Raw genomic sequence first — 19183 nt, forward strand, 5'->3', positions numbered from 1 at the left:
AATAATTGCAGAAAGTCAAATGCATTTTTTATCATATTATTGAAAATAATGTCATTATTTGAACATCCTGAATAAGAAATGAGCTTTTGGAGTAGCTATAGAAATGAGTCATTGTGAAATGACAGATTACACAACCTGGAGGTAAATGATGATGCTGCTGTGAGCGCATCAGGAGAAGAACAATAGCTGTTTGTGCCGGCTTTTGCCTAATTTTGTCTCTAATTTAAAAGGTGGGAGATGAATAATAAGCCTTTAGAGATAATTCCAGACGCGCTAACACAATAGTGAATTGTAATTAATCTTCTGCGTGGGTGGAATTATGGGGAACATTGTATGTTGTATGTCTTCAACGGTTTAATAACTGAAAATCAGATGGTTAATTTCCTGTGTGGATTCCAGTAAATATCCCCCCCGTCCCAAACAAGCGATGACCACTAAAAGCAGAAGCTGATGTTTATCTACATATGGACATTATTTACTGTACTTTCACAACACGTCTTTGACAGTGACAATCTAATCATATAGGACTGTGCAAATTGCATAGTGAGCAGGTTTTGCTACCGTAATGGTGACTAGTTGCTGGAGTTGCACTATCTCTAACCAATCTGGTCTCACTCCCAACTCGTCAAATAACGCTGTTTGGGCAGCGCCCCTCTTCATCGGAAACCGACGCACGGAGGCACCCTTTAGCAACGCTATGTGACGAACCGGGCTTTCCACTAACTCCAATGTAAACCCAACGCTCCCTCCCGCCCGAGGGGAGGTGGATGGGTAAAAACAAACACAAGACTTTTAACCAGGAGAATGTTGTTCATGTCTCGTGTGAAACTAAGAGTAACGTTGAGCTATTTAGTCATGTGACTTTTCAATATCGTCAATCCTGTGAGTCACGTGAGACACTAAATAGTGAAGTTAATGTCAACCACGGCCGCTTCCTAACCCTAACCAAAGAACATATATTGCCAAGAAGTGAAAGTCAATTGTTCGTTCCATCGCAACGTCAACGCCCAGCAGCAGAGCTACGCTTCCGCCAGTTTGGACTGAAAGGGACTACCGGATGCCATTTAAACGTTCACCTAAAAAGTGCCGTGCAGAATTAAAACAAAAATTTCTATTCTATTGTCATATTCTACCGAAATGGCCTGGGTTGAACAATAAATTATTATGAATATAATATAAATATAATAAGCATTTTCAGTCCAAAATGGCGCAGCAGCTGTTGTCAAAAAAGCGCCAGAGTTTCATCTCTTTCTTTCTTTACTCTTTGGTGAAGCGCTGTGGTTCCTTGACAAGATAACTCTATTTTTCATAATTTTCTTCTCGTAAAATTGTGACTTTATAATCTCAGATAACGTCTACGTTTTTTTTCTCGTAAATTCAGATTTTTTTTTTCTCCGAATATTACCCCTCCATAATATATATATTTTTACCTACAATGGCCCAAATACGCTGTTGTACATTGCTGAGTCAGTTTGCTGGGTCTCGATTTACATTATCTTTTATACTCTTTGCCCTGACTAAGTGGTTGTGTTGCCTGAACCTAATTTAAAAAGGAAGTTTATTTTGAAAGGACACTATGCATGTAACGAACTTATTTTGACACGCCATCCACGGTGCATCCAAAAGTAACCCTGGAGGGGAACCCTGTGCGTCGGCCTCCGATGCCGAGGGGCGCTGACCAAGCGGCGGTCGCCTATGTGACGAGATGGGAGTGAGAAGCTCTAACAGAATAGAATAGTTGGCCTCATCAGAGAGACTCAGTGAACACGTGGCCGTGTTGGCCTGCGGTCCTGTACTGTAAAAGAAAAATTCAGATGCATTCAAATTCCAAGGATTTCCTAGTGAGCGTGCCCCTATTAAAATATCAATATTAAATGTCACAATTCTGGTCAATATTTGATGAGGCCTCTTTTCTAACAATGCAGCTTTCAGGGCTCAGAATCAATATTTAAAAAAAAAAAAGTTAATCTTTCATAACTTTAGCGTTGAAAGCCCAAAGTGCATTATTAATAATAGGAGTTACAAGAGCAGTGTGAAAAGTGACAGATTCCATATGCGTTTTATAAACATAGTGGAGGTGAGAGCTATACGCTGTGCACTGATTCCACCTCATAGCTGTCAGATTCTCCCCCTGTCAGGGCAGAGAGGGGGGGGGACACGGAGATCAGTCAGAGGAGCTGTATTTCGCCCGCCCCGCTGTGTCTGAAATCCATCACTAACTTTTCTTTTATTGCAGTCTAGAAATCCCATTTCTGCTGTTCTTTCTCTTTGTCCTCCGTTTGTTTATGAGTCTCATCGGGAGCAGCCTCTGCAGCCTCTGCAGCATCTCCTCCTCCTCTTCCTCTTCCTCCCTGCTTCTCCGTCTCCCTCTCTCTGATGATCTCCACCAGCCTCTGGAACTTCTGGTTTAGCTCCTCCATCCCTCCCACCACTCTCCCGTCGTCCTTCCCTTCGCCATCGCCATCGCTCTCCAGCGAACTCAGTGACTCAGCCCGTGAGTCACGGCCCTCGAACTCGTAAGTCTGCAGTGAGTCATAGGGCGGCTGCGACAGGTCAAAGGTGACCTGATCCAGACGGATGTTCAGGAGGTCTTCCATGCGGAGGGGCTGCGGCGGGTTGGCGGCTTCTGCTCTGGCAGGCTCCGCCCCGCACGGCCAGCCTCTGCTGCTGCCAAACAGCCCCCCAGGTAAGGGCAAAGGCTGCGAGGTCAAGTCCTCTCTCTGCAGTCTGCACATGTTCAGTAGCTGCACCCCCGCTGGGTACAACCCGCCTCCGCCCGCCCCGTTCAAACACGTCCCTCTGCTGTTAGGATTCAGCGAGCCCACGATGCTGTACGTGTCTCCTTTCAGGTACACGGGAGGGTTGGTTTCACCGCCGTTTGGATAATTTCGCTCTGAAACGGAGGGAATGGACGAATCAGTATCAATGTCATCCAACGTGCAGCTGGTGGCTCCAGTACTGATCTGGGTCTGCGATGACCCCGGCCGCCCCTCCTGCTGGTTTGACGAGGAGCTGGTGTGACTCTGGCATGAAGACTCGTTTGGGTCACAGTTGTTGGCTGGTGTCGACTCCGTCGTTTCTGTTATGTTTATCTGCAAGAGAGGAGAAGAAGAAGAAGAAGAAGAAGAAGGGAGATATTAGATGATTCACATGCAGGGACAAATGTATGGAAGCAAAAAAAGGCCAAATCGATTAAAATTATTATAATTGCAAATTAATCACACATTTTTTATCTGTTCTAAATGAACCTTAAAGGGAGATTTGTCAAGTATTTAATACTCCTATCAACATGGGAGTGAACAAATATGCTGCTTTATGCAAATGTATGTATATATTTATTATTGTAAATCAATTAAGAACACAAAACAATGACATACTGTATATTGTCCAGAAACCCTCACAGGTACTGCATTTAGCATAAAGATTTGGCATGTCCAAAAATTTTTTAAAAAGATGTCCGAAAAAAATCAGAAAAGTAAAAAAAAAATGTCTGAAAATTGTCAGAAAATATCAGAAAAAAAGTCAGACGAATGTCCGAAATATGTCTGAAAAAAAAGTAAAAAACAAATGTCTGAAAAATATGCTCCAATCATAACATGTCAAACTGCAGCCCAACAGGCAACAACAGCTGTCAGTGTGTCAGTGTGCTGACTTGACTATGACTTGCCCCAAACTGCATGTGATTATCATAAAGTGGGCATCTCTGTAAAGGGGAGACTCGTGGGTACCCATAGAACCCATTTACATTCACTGATCTGGAGGTCAGAGGTCAAGGGACCCCTTTGAAAATGGACATGACGGTTTTTCCTCGCCAAAATTTAGCGTAAGTTTGGAGCGTTACTTAACCTCCTTCATGACCAGCTAGTATGTCATGGTTGGTACCAATGGATTCCTTGGGTTCATAGGTTCACATGATACCAGTATCTTCACTTTAAAACTGAACCCGCTACAACCTCGGAAAGATCAGTTGCATTAATGCATTAAAGAAATTAGTGGCGTTAACGCTTTATTATTATTAACTTTGACAGCCCTAGTTATTTCACACCACAGATTTCTGTCTTTGTCATTTTGTTTGAGTTCTTCTTTTCGGTTTGAGGTGGGCGTTGAGTTACAAAAGGTGATGTCACTTCTTCCGTGCACCAATCAGGACTGAACAACATTTGATTTTGGCCTCTGATGACAGTTGGTTTGCTGCTACAGTGACAGTCCGTATGAATCACTGATGAATCACTGCTGAATATTAATCATGAATATTTTAGGCTGAACATTATTATTCACTTATGGCCTTTCTTTGCTTCCATATAATTGCTACAACACTATTATCTGACCTTTGCCTGTTCCCGATTCTCTTGTGTGCCAGCAGCGTTCGCTCCGCTGCCTTCATCTCTCTCTGTGATTTTGCTCTTGGCCGGCGTGCGCTCTGCCTCGTAACCAGCGGGGCTCGTCTCTGGAGAGCGCAGCAGAGGCTCAAAGGTGCTCTGGTTCTGGATGACAAGGGAATTGCCAACATGACCTCCGGCAAGCCCGTGGGTCAGCTGCGTCAGCTGCAGACCCGCCTCCAGTGGCCCGACGGGATAATCTCTGAGAACAGGCAGAGTGTGGACACCGTAGCAGAGGCGTCCGTACAGCGGAGCGGAGCCGGGCCTCTGCTGAGGGTCCAGGCCGGGGCGAGGGTTACGGCTCCAGCTGTACGTCCTCGCCCTCGGCGGATTCTGCTGGGTGTACCATCTGTGCCAAAGAGATAAATGTCAGAGAGGCACACAGTCACACACAAACACACGCACACTCCCAGAAGCCACCATGGCAAGGATATACTCTTTTTTATTTTTGGGAGCAGCTCACATGTTCCTGTTGTTGTGCATGTGCTGTATTCTGTGCATGCTCTGCAGCGCCGTAATGTCAAAAGCTGCGGTGTCCGCTTCCCCTCCCCCCTCGTCATCGTAGGATATGATGTTCTCCCTGACATCATCCTCCTCGAAGGGTGAGTGGGAGTCTCGCTTCTGATGGCGCAATGACAGCGAGAGTGCACACACCACTGAAGGGCAGAAAAGAGACACATGACCACCATACTGTTCAAACGCTACAGAAGCAACATGACACAACCGCTCAGCGTCTCGCACAAACAGTCACAAACAAACAACGTATTTAAAGTGCCTGCGGAGGCTTCGGAGGACCTACCGAGCAGCGTGGTGACACACGCCAGCATGGCCAGTAAGGTGACCAGACTGAATATGAGGGACGGAGAGGCAGACGGGACGGGGAGACAGACCGTGTGTCTCTCCCATCTCCTGTCCCTCTGTCTCCCCCTATCCTCGGTCTGCATGCCCCCTCGCAGACAGGGACAAATGGTGACGGTGACGGTGCCGGTGTTGGTCAGCCCCGAGGCCCCGTCGCGCAGCACCACCGGCACGTAGAGGGTGAGGGAGGACGAGGAGAAGCCGGGGAGGGGCTCCAAGGCTGACTGGAGCACCAGGCTGGCTGTCACACCTGATAACGAGGCGGGAAAAAAAAAAAGAGACACATCACACATCAAACACGGTGGCTGCACAGCGAGCGTGCACAGCTTTCTGGCTGGTGTCATGTTTCTGGATTGTGCATGAAATAGAGAGCCGATATGTGCCACCTCCTGTCTCCCTGATGGAGAGGTTGAGGGCAGAGCTGGACTCTGGGGGGACGCTGAAGTGGATCGGGGAGTCCTGCCCTCCTTGGTCCCTGTCGATGGCACGCAGCACCTGAACTACCTGCACGACACAGATATCAGGATAAAGATCTTTAAAAATACAAAGCTGAGTAAACACAGATGATGTGTTTCTATCAGTGGAATGTTTTAACAACAAAATGAAATCAAGTCAGAAATGAGAAAGAGACGAAAAAAACAGCCACTCGCAGGAGTTTGAGAGAGAAAGGATGAAAACGGGAATTACATCTGACATTAAATATAATATCCGAAAGAAAAACAAGAGCGGACCTGGCCGGGGGCGCTGGAGTCACATACAGACGTTGTGTACTGCCTGTCCAACTCTGGCGCATTGTCATTCTGGTCTAGCGTCTCTATGGCAACCACAACCCTTGACACAAGATTCGGATTGTCTGAAGAAAGAAAAAGGAAATTATTATCACTGAATTTGTATCATATTTTACGGCACACTTTGTATTCCCAAACTCCGGCTCCGGTGCTTTGGGTGAAATATGAGTCTGGTGTATAAAGCTCGGCTGCTCACGGCGCCCCGAGGGGGCTGAGAGGGGGCTGACCTACCCCTCTGTGTGGCGATGACAGTGATATTATGCCACTGCTCCTGCTCGCGGTCCAGCTCCATCACTGTGCTGATAAAGCCCGTGTCGGAGGCGATGCGGAACAGAGCCTCGGGGTCTGACTGGGGATCGATGGAGTACCTGAGATACAGAAGCGAGGACAGAGAGGAAGAAGATAGTGAGGAAAGGCCCTGAGTGAGGGAGTGAACGAGCGAGGTGATGGCGTTATAACCACCTGATGTTGCTGCTCTGTCCTGTGTCCGGGTCCAGGGCGGAAACCCGGCCAACGGAGCAGACGGGTGGGCAGTTCTCAGACACGTCCAGATGGTAGCGAGCCTGGGAGAATCGCGGCGGCTCATCAGCATTGAGGACCATGACCCGGACTGTCGCCTGGTCCTTAAAGGGGCCTTTCCTCAGGTAGCGGGCGTCCACTAGCGGGTTGGAGACCTCCACGGAGAACGTGTACGAGTTGCGTGTCTCATAATCCAGCAGCTGTTGGGTGAAGGATAATCCAATATGTACAGTGCTGTATATTTCACCCCTCATACTGTACTTCTTAATTCCTTTTCATTCATCATCCCCACTCTTTTATCTCTCTATAAAACTCACATGCAGTATTACATTCTGGATTTATTCCTTTCATCGTTGACCTCCTCTTACCTCACCCTCTGCAACCCCCCCTTCATTTTTCAGATTTCACCAAGCAGTAGTTCTCTGACTGCCCGGCGCTTGGAAGTAGTAAAAAACAGACAAGTCACGCCGGCTTGCTCACTTCAGATGAGCTACGGCTTCTCACCGGCTGCTTATTAGTTCATTGTTGCTCATTAATTGGCTGCGTGGCGTCTTGGGAATCTGAACCTGGCGGCTAACAAGGCGTGTTTGAATGGAGGACTGAAGTATTTAAAAAGGACAAATAAAATTAATTTGGAACACCGGAGCGGAGGGAATTTGTTTAAAGTCGCATATTAGATATTTTTCTCATTAAGAGGATATTTAAGAAACAACTACGAGGAGCTTCTAACTGGTTATGAAACAGTGTCAGTGGAATACTGATTGATGCAGCGCATGTTCGTGGCGTGGCCGGAAGTGAAGAAGAGGTATGTTTAGTAGCTAGAGCTGTCAATCCATTCATATATTTAATGGCGATTAATAGTATGATTGTTCATAGTTAATTAAAACTTACCTTAGTTCCAAAGGTTTTGCCCTTTTGGAACTAACAGAATTAATGGGCATTAACTAATTAAGGAATGGGCACCCTGGACTTCTAACCCCCAAAAAGCACAACTAGACCACACTGTCAACCATCACACCAAAACTGAAGTTCCTAAGTTAAATAAATTAGTTTCCGAGTTCTGCTCCAGAAACGAAAGTGTGACACGCGAACAGACGGAAAGATGGACGGACAGAAGGACGGAAGTATGGAAGTATGGAAGGACGGACGGACAGCAGGACGGACAGAAGGACGGACGGAAGGAAGGACGGATGGAAGGACGGACGGACAGAAGGACAGAAGGACGGACGGAAGGACAAACAGAAGGACGAATGGAAGGATGGACGGAAGAACGGACGGACGGACGGAAGGACGGACAGAAGGACGGACGGAAGGACAAACGGAAGAACGGACGGATGGACGGAAGAACGGACGGACAGAAGGATGGACAGTAGGACAGAAGGACGGACGGAAGAACGGACAGACGGACGGACGGACGGACGGATGGATGGAAGGACGGACAGAAGGATGGACAGACGGAAGGACAGACGGACGGACGGAAGGACGGACAGAAGGAAGGACGGAAGGACAGAAGGACGCAGATTGCGACATACGTTGTCGCGGGGGTATAATAAGTATGATTTCTTTAGTGTATAATCACCTGAAAATAAGAACCATTGTGTTTTCGTTAGCGTTTATATCTACGCAGGGAGCAGGTCCATGTTTCTACAGTAGCCCAGAACAGACAAACCAAACTCTGTCTCTAGTGAGGGACATTCACGTTTTCGCGACGGCCACCGTAGTTCTCCTGCACACTTGGTTGTTTGCAATCTGAAACCTCACCGCTAGATGCTGCCAGATCCTAACGTCTTTAAACAAAACCACCTTCATGTAGCTTTATGTTATTATTAAAACTTTACACATAGAATCTCTGCACCTGCGTCTCGTCTTCACTCACCTTGTCCAGGACTATGACCGCCTCCTGGTCTCTCCCAGTTATGTTGAAGATGTTGGCCTCCTCCGCGTCCAGGATGGTGAACTCCAGCTGTGCATTCTCTCCCAGATCAGGATCGGAGGCGGTGAGACGGCCCACCTCCACACCTGGAGCTGCGAGCTCAGACACAGAGAACGACCACGCACCTGCAGAGAGGAACACAACGGAGACAATGGATCTGATATAAACTGCACGCGGTACAGCGGGATGGACTCCGGCTCAATCCGGTGTCAACACAACATAATGCATGTGGCTATTATCGGCTTCCCTTCACGTATTTCATGTCCAAGTTTAAAGGATTGGTTCCCATTTATCCAAGGCTATCTTCATACATTACTTACATGCCCATGTGTTCTACACTGGAAGGGTTATTTGTCGCTGTAATCATTCCACCTGCTGCCCATACCGGCCGAGAACAGATCCTCTCTAATGCAGTTCTAATGTCGGAGACGGAGACTAAATCCACAGCTGTCAGTCTGTGTAACATTCATTCTGAGCTTCAGCTGAAGCTTATCTCACATCTTCCACAGTTACACTATATTTAGTGAGGAATTCCCTCTTGGGAACGTCTTGTGGGAATGTAAATGTTGAAGCTGAAGTCAGATTAGCTTTGGCTAAACTTAAAATGTATTTCTGCACAGAATCTCTCCTTTATTTAGGCGGTGAGGAGACGAGGAGTAACCCTTTCATCACCGTACAGATATATATATAAATAGGAATGCTTTAAGATGGATTAAAATATGAAACGATCCTTTAAGTGTCTTTTATTAGTACCTCACTTTACGTCTACATTTGTAAATGATTTTGACCTCAGACTGTACATGTTAGACATGTTGTCTTTATTTGAGCAGATTAGTCAGTCGTGCTGCTGCAGTGTTTATTGATGTTTATTACACGGCTTTGTTGAATACTCGATTCTGATCTCAATCATGGCGTTCTGCAGACTGTTATTTCTTTATAACAAATCTATTTAATAGCTAGACAGGATATTCATTAGAGATATCTGCAACGTTATTTTCTTTAATTCAAGATATCTGTAATTCTATTTTGTTTACTCAAAACTCTAATTTAAGACATCCGTAATTACATTTTGACTAGTACGATTCAAACTACTTTTTCATGTATATGTTGTTTCTCATTACGGATATCTACAAGCTTCGGCTGACACTGTTCAGATGCTTTGTTGGGCCAATATCCAAATGGAAGCCTTGATGAGCAACGTCGTGCACAACAACTCTGACTAGTCATAATGAGGTTTGAGCTGTTAAATGTTAAAAAGGTTTAATCCACAACAGATTTCACAGCGACACACAACGTCTCTGGACATTAGCGTCAGAGCGAGTCATATGTCAAAAACACACGATTCTTCTGCTCCTGAGCAGATCATGTAAAATATGAAATGTTGGACATATGGCAGCAAAGACCCAACATATGATCTGTAAGCGGGCCTCTGGGATTTACTGTATGAAGAATAATCATCAGACGGTTGCAGCTCTGATGTCGGAGTCTGGAGGACCGTTTTTGTGTCAAATTGTTGATTTCTTCAGTAAGTAGTCGTGTTATAAGCGGGATAATGTACAGCCTGTTGGGGTTTATTTCACAACAACGACCAGCTGGCTGCACATACAGTATGTGCATGCTGCAAATATGGGTACTGATTTTATTATTATTATTATTATTATTCAGTGGGAATTATTTAACATCATATATTATGCATTCAATGTATTCTATTTCATCTTATTTTTGTTTTAAGTGAGTTTTATTTTCCATCTTATCTTTTTTTTTATTCTATGTCTATTTTCTTTTATTGTAAAGCACTTTGTGCTGCATTTCTTGTATAAACAGTGCTATTCAAATAAAGTTTATTATTATTATTAATCAGTGGAATATGTCATTATAAATTTGGCAGCAACTGGTCCAGACTAAAATATCTCACAATATTGGGTGCCATGAAATAATGCCTGTTTGGAAATGCAATTTCAAACACAGCCTATAACATTTACGTTTTTCAAAGGTTAAAGTTAAAAGGAAGCATTTTATTTTTTATGTTATATTTTGTGGTTATGACCATCTAGCACACTGACAGTGAATATTCACGTATCGTATGTGCCTCAGATCTCAGTGTGAAAGCCTCGGTTAACCTGCTACACAACAGCTTTTCATCATCTCCTCTCCTGTGACGGCGACTTTCTTTCCCCCAAAAGGGAGCGCGTTTTTGGATTTATTGTTGGTGCAATCAACTACACAGCAACTCCTGTCTTCTCCAAGGTAAAATGACTGTTTTCGTAAATGGAGTCTGGTGGCTTTGAAGAGAGCGTAGATAACAGCTTCAGTTCCCCGTCAGAAAGGGCTGTCTGACAGCGAGGTAAAGCGGTGAAAATATTCTATATATAACGTACACTTAAAATTATATTTTTTTTAGGTGTCTAAAATGTGTTTAGCTGATGCCTCCGTCCACAGCAGTACATTACTTCGCTCCCGTGCTGCTACTCTTGTCTGTTTCTACTAACTCCATCTACTGTAGTAATACACTGACTATGGAGAAGAACCTCATACAACCACACTGAGAAACATCGGAACTATCCCTTTAAACTGAGGATTCGATCTGTGCTGAGTGAATCAGTTGTGATGTTGTAGTTTAGATTGGATTACAGTCCATCCACTAACTCAACAAGCATGAAAAGGCAGCCGGTGATCTGTGGCAGCTCGTGCCATTTTACTCGGCCCGTACATCACTTGTGATGCTGCATGGCAACAAGCTGCAAAATCCAGAGAAATGCATTCCTTTTAATCAGCGCGGCGGCGGCGGCGGCGCTGATTGTTAATCATTCAAATCCTGCACGTTACGAAGAGCGTTTAAAAGAGTCACACCCCTCGCATTCAAAGAGCATACTAAATGAGCCGTTTGCTTAAACTGTGGCATTATTGTCAAAGAGAAAAATAATGACCTGCAGCGGAGGTGGTGAGGGAGGGAAGATACAGTCAGATATCAGTAAATAAATAACGCCGCTGGCATTTGGAGATATTAAATTGCTTCTGTATTGCAGAACAATATATCAACGTGAGGAAAAAGGGGGCTTTAAACATGAAGACGGACGGCTGTGAGCAGAGACTGTCGGGGAGAAGAAGGATATAGAGAAGAGCAGTATATGTCTCACAGCGTTAGACGCATTCTGCAGTGATTTTACTGTCTATTGAAGCAGAAAGCACTGAACTTTAAGATTAAATATTAATAGCATGGAACAGGGAAAAGCTTGGATAAGAAAAAGCGGACATGATCTTTCACTCTTCTACGTCAAGGCTCAGTCCATTTTGAACCTCGGGGACCAAACGGGAGTGTTTGTGTGAATGTTAATGCCTGGAAGAGGTTGTGTTATTCCTGCTGACGGTGCAAACAGTGATTAGGAAGAATAAAAGAGGAATAGCGGACTGACAAGCTGTTTAACTACTTTGGAGCTTATCTTGAACCTGTCAAGACAACGAGGACCCAATGGAGGCAAAAAAAAAAAAAAAATATCAGACTGCTGTCACAAATGCCATTACAAGATGTTTCATCATTTTAATCTTCACTCACGCTCACATCTTCTACGGAGATTGAACTGCAGCCGACAGTTTAAGTGGTGATCTGATAGCGGCGGAGCTTACTGCGTCTGAAGTGAGGGGGGTTGTCGTTGACGTCGCTCAGCTTCACGGTGACGGTGGTCGTCCCTGATAATCCGCCCAGATGCCCTCCCATGTCTTTGGCCTGGAGGACCACCAGATATTCATCCCGGGTCTCTCTGTCCATGTCGGGTATTGCCGTCCGCAGGACGCCTGGTGGACAGGAGAGGAGAAAATCAAATCTATGGCAAGCCTTTTAACGTTTAATAGCTTAGACAGGATATTCATTAGAGATATCTGCAACATCTTTCTGTCTCGTCAAAACTCTAATTCAAGATATCCCTAATTCTATTCTGACTGGGCAAAACTCTAGTTTTAGATATCCCTAATTTGCTGATATCCACTATACGCCAGAAATGTAATTTTACGAGATTACATTTGAACACATCATGATAACGTTGTAATTTACCTCCGCCCAATAGTCCTTTTTCCTGAGCAGACTTTGAACGCCTCATAATAATAACTCAATGGCACCTCCGTTAACGTTAGTAGCTCCGTTATTTAGCCAAGCCGGACTGAGCTGCTAACGGCTGCTAACAGCTAACGTTACTAACTCTCCTCCTGCTGATTTAAACATAGATTTGTTGTTCACAGTGTCGCATTATCAGGGAAAAATAGGGTGCGTCCTCTCAGGTTTAGTAGCACCATGCTGTTGAGTGCTTTTTTTCTCTTCGTCGCATCTCCGGTCAAACAAACTGAAACATGATACGACGTGCGTACACGTCTCTAACTGTCGTTTTGACTAGTCACAATGACGTTATAGACATCTGGAATAAGAATTCTGACTAGTCAAAACGCAATTGTGGATATCTAATATCTAATGTTAATTCAGGACAGTCATTAAATGTTAAAACGGTTTAAATCACAACAGGTTTCACAGCGACACACGACGTCTCTGTTCATTAGCGTCAGAGCCAGTCATACGTGTTTAGACTCAATGTTGGACATATGGCAGCAAAGACCCAACATATGATATGTAAACGGGCCACCAGGATTTACAGTATGAAGAGTAATCATCAGCTTTGAGTTGGATGTGTGAGTGTGAGCCGACCTGTCTGAGGATCCACAGAGAAATAGTCCTGGCCCTGAGTGATGGCGTACACCAGCCGGGCGCTGTTTCCGTACGTCGGGTCATCGGCGTCTCTGGCTGTCACTTGGATTATAGACGTTCCTGTGAAAGAGACGAGGCGACAGAGGTGAGAGGTCAAAGTGGCGTTTACACACAAAGCTGCCGGCTGGTTTCATGAGCTTAAAGTGATACTCATACACCCCTAAAAGCCGTCTTTTTGAATATCTAGTACTTACATCTGCAGGATTAAAGGGATAATCCACTTCTCCGCAGTATGTTTTATCTTTTTTAGATAAAAATGATTAAATAAACCCAACAATTGCCCTCCATGAATCTCTGGAGCTGTGCCAGACGGGAGGATTGTTTGCAAGCTACCGAGGATACGTTTGGACGGTGAGGAAGTCGATTATGCTCCAGGAGGCAGACGTAGATCTGCAACGATAAGCTGAGTAATTGACAGATGATTAATCCGAAACTATTTTGATAATTAATGAAGTATTTCAGTTATTTTTCAAGCAAAGATGTGATGGTTTTCTTTGGAGAGTTTTGAGTGGCTCTACAGATGGCTATGTCGGTCTATCCAGTCTGAAATATCTCAACAACTACGGAATGAATTGTTGTGATATTTTGTAAAGACATTCATGATCCCCAGAGGATGAATCCTAATGATATTTGTGATATCCCTGACTCTTCCTCTAGCACCACTATGAGTCCTAAAACCAAAGGCTATGGAAAGGAGGCTGGGTCACGGGCGGACATGGGTCTTGGGGTATGGGGTATAACGCGCGCAGTGTAACTGAAGCTGCCGTTGTGCGATGCGATTGACTCAATTTCGGCGAGGGCAGAGCAGATTTTACTGTGCATGTGTTGTTCCCCCAAAGATATGACATGTTGATGACGCGTGACACAGCCTCCTTCCCATAGGCCTTGTCTGAAACCCGGAAATGAGTTAGCATTTTAGCACTTCCTGTTCCCTCGTCTGGGTTATTTGCAGTCAAACTCAAACAACAATGAAATACTGAACGACTTTAAAACAGTTCAGTTATTTTTTATATTTTATATATTTTTTTTAATGAAGATTTCTTTGTTTGTTTCTTTTGATTATTTTCTCTATTAATCAATCAATTAGTTGTTTGGTCTGAAAAAAGGCAAAAATAAGGGTGGAAACGATTTTACAATTAGGATTTTGAAATAGATTTTTTTAATGCCAGAATCGATATATTTGCTTCATCTGAGTCTATATGGAGGTAGAAGGAAGTTGCCGCTTTTATTGTTGTAGTCTGAGTAACGTGATGTCATATCCGTTCCGTATCCGTCAACCAAAACAAACCGCAGCGAGCCTGACCTGCACCCTCACATTTTTTGCAGGCGAGTATTTCGCATTTTCGTGTCGTTTATATTCGTCACACCTTTAGGGGTTTAAAGGTGAGTAAAGACTGTGAATGTATCCACTGTAATGGTGTGGTCACACGTGAGAATGCAATGCGAGTGACCGTCGCCTGAAAGTTGAACACCCCTTCGTTCGCATAGAATGGAAATGAAATGGGAGGTGAATGTTGCGCAAATGTGTGACCGTGCCTTTCTGCTCTCAATCCCACAATGCAATGCATTTTACAGATATGAAAAATACCGTTGTGCAGCTACACCTGTTAGAGAGGATGTGTCCTAAATCTCCATTTACTTCCCGGTAGAGTAAACTAGTGAGTGTTCGTCTTGTTTTGCTGTTAAAACTCATCACCACTGGACTCCATTGAAAGCTGAATAAATTCCAGCTGAGAGCAGCTGCTGCTCCCCATGAAGGACAACACTAAAGATCCCTTTAATGCAGACTTGCCAACACCCCCCATTTTCCCGGGAGAATCCTTGTTTTTTATCGCCTTCTCCCGGTTTCCTCCTGGGGTCACAATTCTCCCAATTTATAGCAAATTTTCACACCTTTTTTTTCCTTTTGGTTACCTCAACATGTTTCTGGAACTGATCAGTGTGTATAATCCCAACTGTTTCCACCCGAACGACAATAGAGCTACACCAGCTGTTGTTTCCTGGCAGAAGAGAGCAGTCTATGCTCGCAACCAGGGTCTGAAATTAACTTTTTTCACTTCCTGCCACTGTGGCAGACAAGTATTTTTTTTTGTCTGCCACTTTTGAAATCTCTGCGCTAAATGAAAGAATAACATTTTAGATCTGATGTCATTCAATGTTCGATATATTTTACAAAAATCTTGGAAAGTCGTTATGGAGTTAAACAGGTCATAATTCTCTCTCTAATATCTATTTTATATTGTTGTGAAAACATCTCCTACAAACAACTGGATTTATTTAAGTTTCTCCCCAAAATTTTTTCGAAATTACATTTGAACACATCATGATAATGCTGTAATTTACCTTCGCCCAATGGTCCTTTTTCTTGAGCAGACTTTGAACGCCTCATAATAATAACTCAATGGCACCTCCGTTAACGTTAGTAGCTCCGTTATTTATCCAGTCAGGACTGAGCTGCTAAAAGCTGCTAACAGCGAACGTTACTAACTCTCCTCCTGTTGAATTAAACACTGGTTTGTTGTTCTCAGTGTCGCATTATCAGGGAAAAATAGGGTGCGTCCCCTCAGGTTTAGTAGCTCTATGCTATTGAGCTCTTTCTTTTCTCCCCGCCGTGTCTCCGATCCCAAACAAACTGAAACATGATACAGCATGCGTATGCATCATTGAGCAGCGTAACTGTCGGAAAGCATCAATGAGAGGAATCGATAGTCACAGAGGAATGAGATGCCAAGAAAGCGGACAACTACAGTTCTCTATTCCCATCACTAGCGTTTTCCCTGCCTGCCAAAGTGGCGGGTGTCCTGATGATTTCACAAAAATGTACCCGCATTTGGCGGGTGCTAATTTCAGACACTGCCTAGCGCTAACCGCTAGAAATCACATGTTTTCAGAACGCAGTGGTGGCATTGTCGCGTTGTGTGTCTGAAAGGACCTTCAGTGAGTGAGAGAAGCAGAGAGAAACGGAGAGAACTAAGAGAACTAAGAGAAAGAAATACTCAAGCAGGAGCAGAAATATATAAAAACTTATGAACATTAGTTTATGCCAGAGATTCACACGCCAAGTTCACACCAGAGGGGAGAATTATTCAGTTTTCTTTCCTGGGAGTTAAAGGTAAAATCAAAAGTTTAACATGAAAATGTTGTCCCTTTTTTTAAGGTCTCAATGTCGGCGAGGTGCTTTAACGTCTTTTCAACTCTTGTACCTATGTTGGCCATCTCCGGCACCGTGGCGACATAGGGTTCGTCGAGGAAGACGGGCGGGTTGTCGTTGATGTCCTGCACTCTGATGATGAACTCGGACGAGGGCTCCAGGGCTCGGCCGGTCTGGCGGTCCGTCGCTGTGGCGATGAGGCGGTACTGGTCCTTCTCCTCGCGGTCCAGAGACTTTGTGACGTGTATGTTGCCCGTGTTGCCGTCGATGACAAACACGGAGCCCACCCCCTCCCCCTCCAGCATGTACTTAGTGCGTCCGTCTCCGATGTCCATGTCTGTGTGCAGCTGGGAGATAAAAACACAAGAAATGACTGCAACACCTTCAGGCAACATCACCTTCAGACGCAGGTAGCGCTCATCAACACCAATCTATCTGTCTGTGTTAAAAGGGGGTGATTTATGTTGAGACGGGATGAGCTCAGTGACTCTGACGTGGATGGCACCAGGTGTGGAAGATGCATATGGGACTGGGATGAGTGCTGATGCACACGGCTAATTAACTCACTGGACCAGACGTGCCGTCGGGGGGTTTGTGGAGAGCACATCGACGTGGACCGCGGCCCGGCGAATGTCCTACATGTATGTTCGTTGTGCTAACGCGGGGCCGCCGTATCCATCTGTAAATCTCTCTGTCCCTTCTCTCCATCTGTCCCTTCCTTCCCCCCTTTCTTGTAAATCCATCTGCCCGACTTCCTTGTACCTTTTAAGCTACCTCTTTTCCCTCTCTCTTTTCATCAAGTTACCTCGGTTACACAGAATGCCCATCTGCTCACATTGCTCATCCCCCTCTCCCCCCCCCCCTCTCTCTCTCTCTCTCTCCATCGGACTGTTTTGCTCTCTGGTGCAGAATACTCTCTTGGTATTTAATGGCAGAGAGGATATTAGTGAGAGCTAGATAGGTAAAAGGCCAAACACACACAGAAATAGAAAGCTAAAGAGATTACTCAGCCTTCATCGCACTGAGCTTTCTGACCAGGAACCTTCACATCTCTCTACCCTCAAGGCGCATCTGCACATGTTCATAATCCACAAGGCTTACTCACAACCTCTGCTGCTGTGTGTGCGGACCTCAGATACTCCAGAGGACTAAAGCCCTCCATTTTTAAAATTCAGCTGCAGCAATTTATAAATTGACCGAGCAATTTGAAATGAGTTTTTTTAAAATGTGTTTGTGAAGCAGACATTTAACTGCCTACATTATGATAAGTGTAGAAAATAAGACAGATGATGCCCACAACACATGTTCATTCAATCCATTAAAATATTCTATTCTACTTCTATCTGTTCATAATGTACCTTAAAGGGAGATTTGTCAAGTATTTAATACTCTTATCAACACGGGAGTGGACAAATATGCTGCTTTATGCAAATGTGTGTATATATTTTAGCCGTCCATCCTCTGAATGCTCTAGGTCTCTAGTCTGATCCATCCATCCTCTGAATGCGCTAGGCCTCTAGTTTGATCCATCCATCCTCTGAATGCTCTAAGTCTCTAGTTTGATCCATCCATCCTCTGAATGCTCTAAGTCTCTAGTTTGATCCATCCATCCTCTGAATGCTCTAGGCCTCTAGTCTGATCCATCCATCCTCTGAATGCTCTAGGCCTCTAGTTTGATCCATCCATCCTCTGAATGCTCTAGGTCTCTAGTTTGTGGCTGTACAGTTTCATTAGGCTGTGATTATCCTAGAGGTCACCACAGGTCATTGTATACAGTGAGGTCAAGGGACCCCTTTGAAAATTGACGTGACAGTTTTTCCTCGCCAAAATTTTGGATAAGTTTGGAGCGTTATTTCACTAGGCTAGCGAGTATGACATGGTTGGTACCAATGAATTCATTAGGTTTTGTAGTTTCATATGATTTGATATGATGCATTTTTAGGGGGTTAATTAAAAATCCCAAGTTGCGTTAATGTGTTAAAGTCAGGGTTGACGATGTTCTCCAGTCTACACTATTTGTTATATTGGTTGAAATGGTCTTTACACCCCGACAGCGATCCATTACTGATGAGCTCTGAGAAAGGACCGGAAAAGAGTCGTCATCTGTAGCTGCTGTAATCCTGTAAAAACGTCTACCAATCACTGCCTCGAGGTCCGCTTGGAAAGACCCAATCAGATGCCTCCCTGCCTCCCTGCTCGTACTCTACCCTTGGAGTGCACCGGCTTGAACTCAAAGCACTTTCACATTATGCTAGCTTTCCAACATCGTCGACCCTATCTTTAAAGAAATTAGTGGTGTTAAAGCAAATTTGCGTTATTGCAAACTGACCGATCCATCGTCATACATCAGACCGGCACATATGGGTACTTCCCAGAAAGTCAAGGCCGACGTATGTTTGGATTGTAAACCGATGGATTCTTTAGGTTTTCTAGTTTTATATGACTCCAGTATCTTCACTCTAGCAGTGAGAGAACTGAGCCCGCTACAACCTAATTGCTTTAATGCAATAAAGAAATGAGTGGCGTTAAAACTAATTTGCATGAAGACGTTATTATCTCGTTAACACTGACAGCTCTAATTCCAACATAACGCATTCTAACAACATATGTTCACGCGAGTGCAATTGACACACAGTGCAGAGCTCGCAGGCAGAGACCAGGAGAAAATATAAGATTAGAGTGCACTCTGTGGTGTGTATGTCTTGGAGGATAAAGTTGGGGATTATAGCAACTCGTGATAGCATACCCTACAAATTGCTAGATAAGGGACTCAGGGTTTCTTTATTCATCCCTACACCCACATCC

The 19183-nt window shown here is 44.5% G+C and overlaps 1 protein-coding gene across 2 annotated transcripts in view; it reads right to left on the minus strand.

The window, feature by feature from the left end:
* Nucleotides 1–951: 951 nt before the first annotated feature.
* LOC119488792 (cadherin-24) overlaps nt 952–19183 on the minus strand; it is a 31799-nt gene continuing 13567 nt past the window's right edge. For both annotated transcript variants that reach the window (XM_037770697.1, XM_037770698.1), the window contains exons 3-14: nt 16431–16725; nt 13168–13287; nt 12102–12269; nt 8421–8602; nt 6488–6744; nt 6257–6393; nt 5969–6090; nt 5624–5741; nt 5179–5487; nt 4843–5035; nt 4329–4728; nt 952–3092 (exon numbers count right to left, since the gene is read on the minus strand). In XM_037770697.1, the coding sequence (XP_037626625.1) occupies nt 2238–3092; nt 4329–4728; nt 4843–5035; nt 5179–5487; nt 5624–5741; nt 5969–6090; nt 6257–6393; nt 6488–6744; nt 8421–8602; nt 12102–12269; nt 13168–13287; nt 16431–16725 (3156 nt within the window). In that variant the 3' untranslated portion in view covers nt 952–2237. The remainder of the gene's footprint in view (nt 3093–4328; nt 4729–4842; nt 5036–5178; nt 5488–5623; nt 5742–5968; nt 6091–6256; nt 6394–6487; nt 6745–8420; nt 8603–12101; nt 12270–13167; nt 13288–16430; nt 16726–19183) is intronic.

This window comes from Sebastes umbrosus, chromosome 5, assembly GCF_015220745.1.
Source record: "Sebastes umbrosus isolate fSebUmb1 chromosome 5, fSebUmb1.pri, whole genome shotgun sequence".
In the NCBI taxonomy this organism is placed as follows: Eukaryota; Metazoa; Chordata; class Actinopteri; order Perciformes; family Sebastidae; genus Sebastes; species Sebastes umbrosus.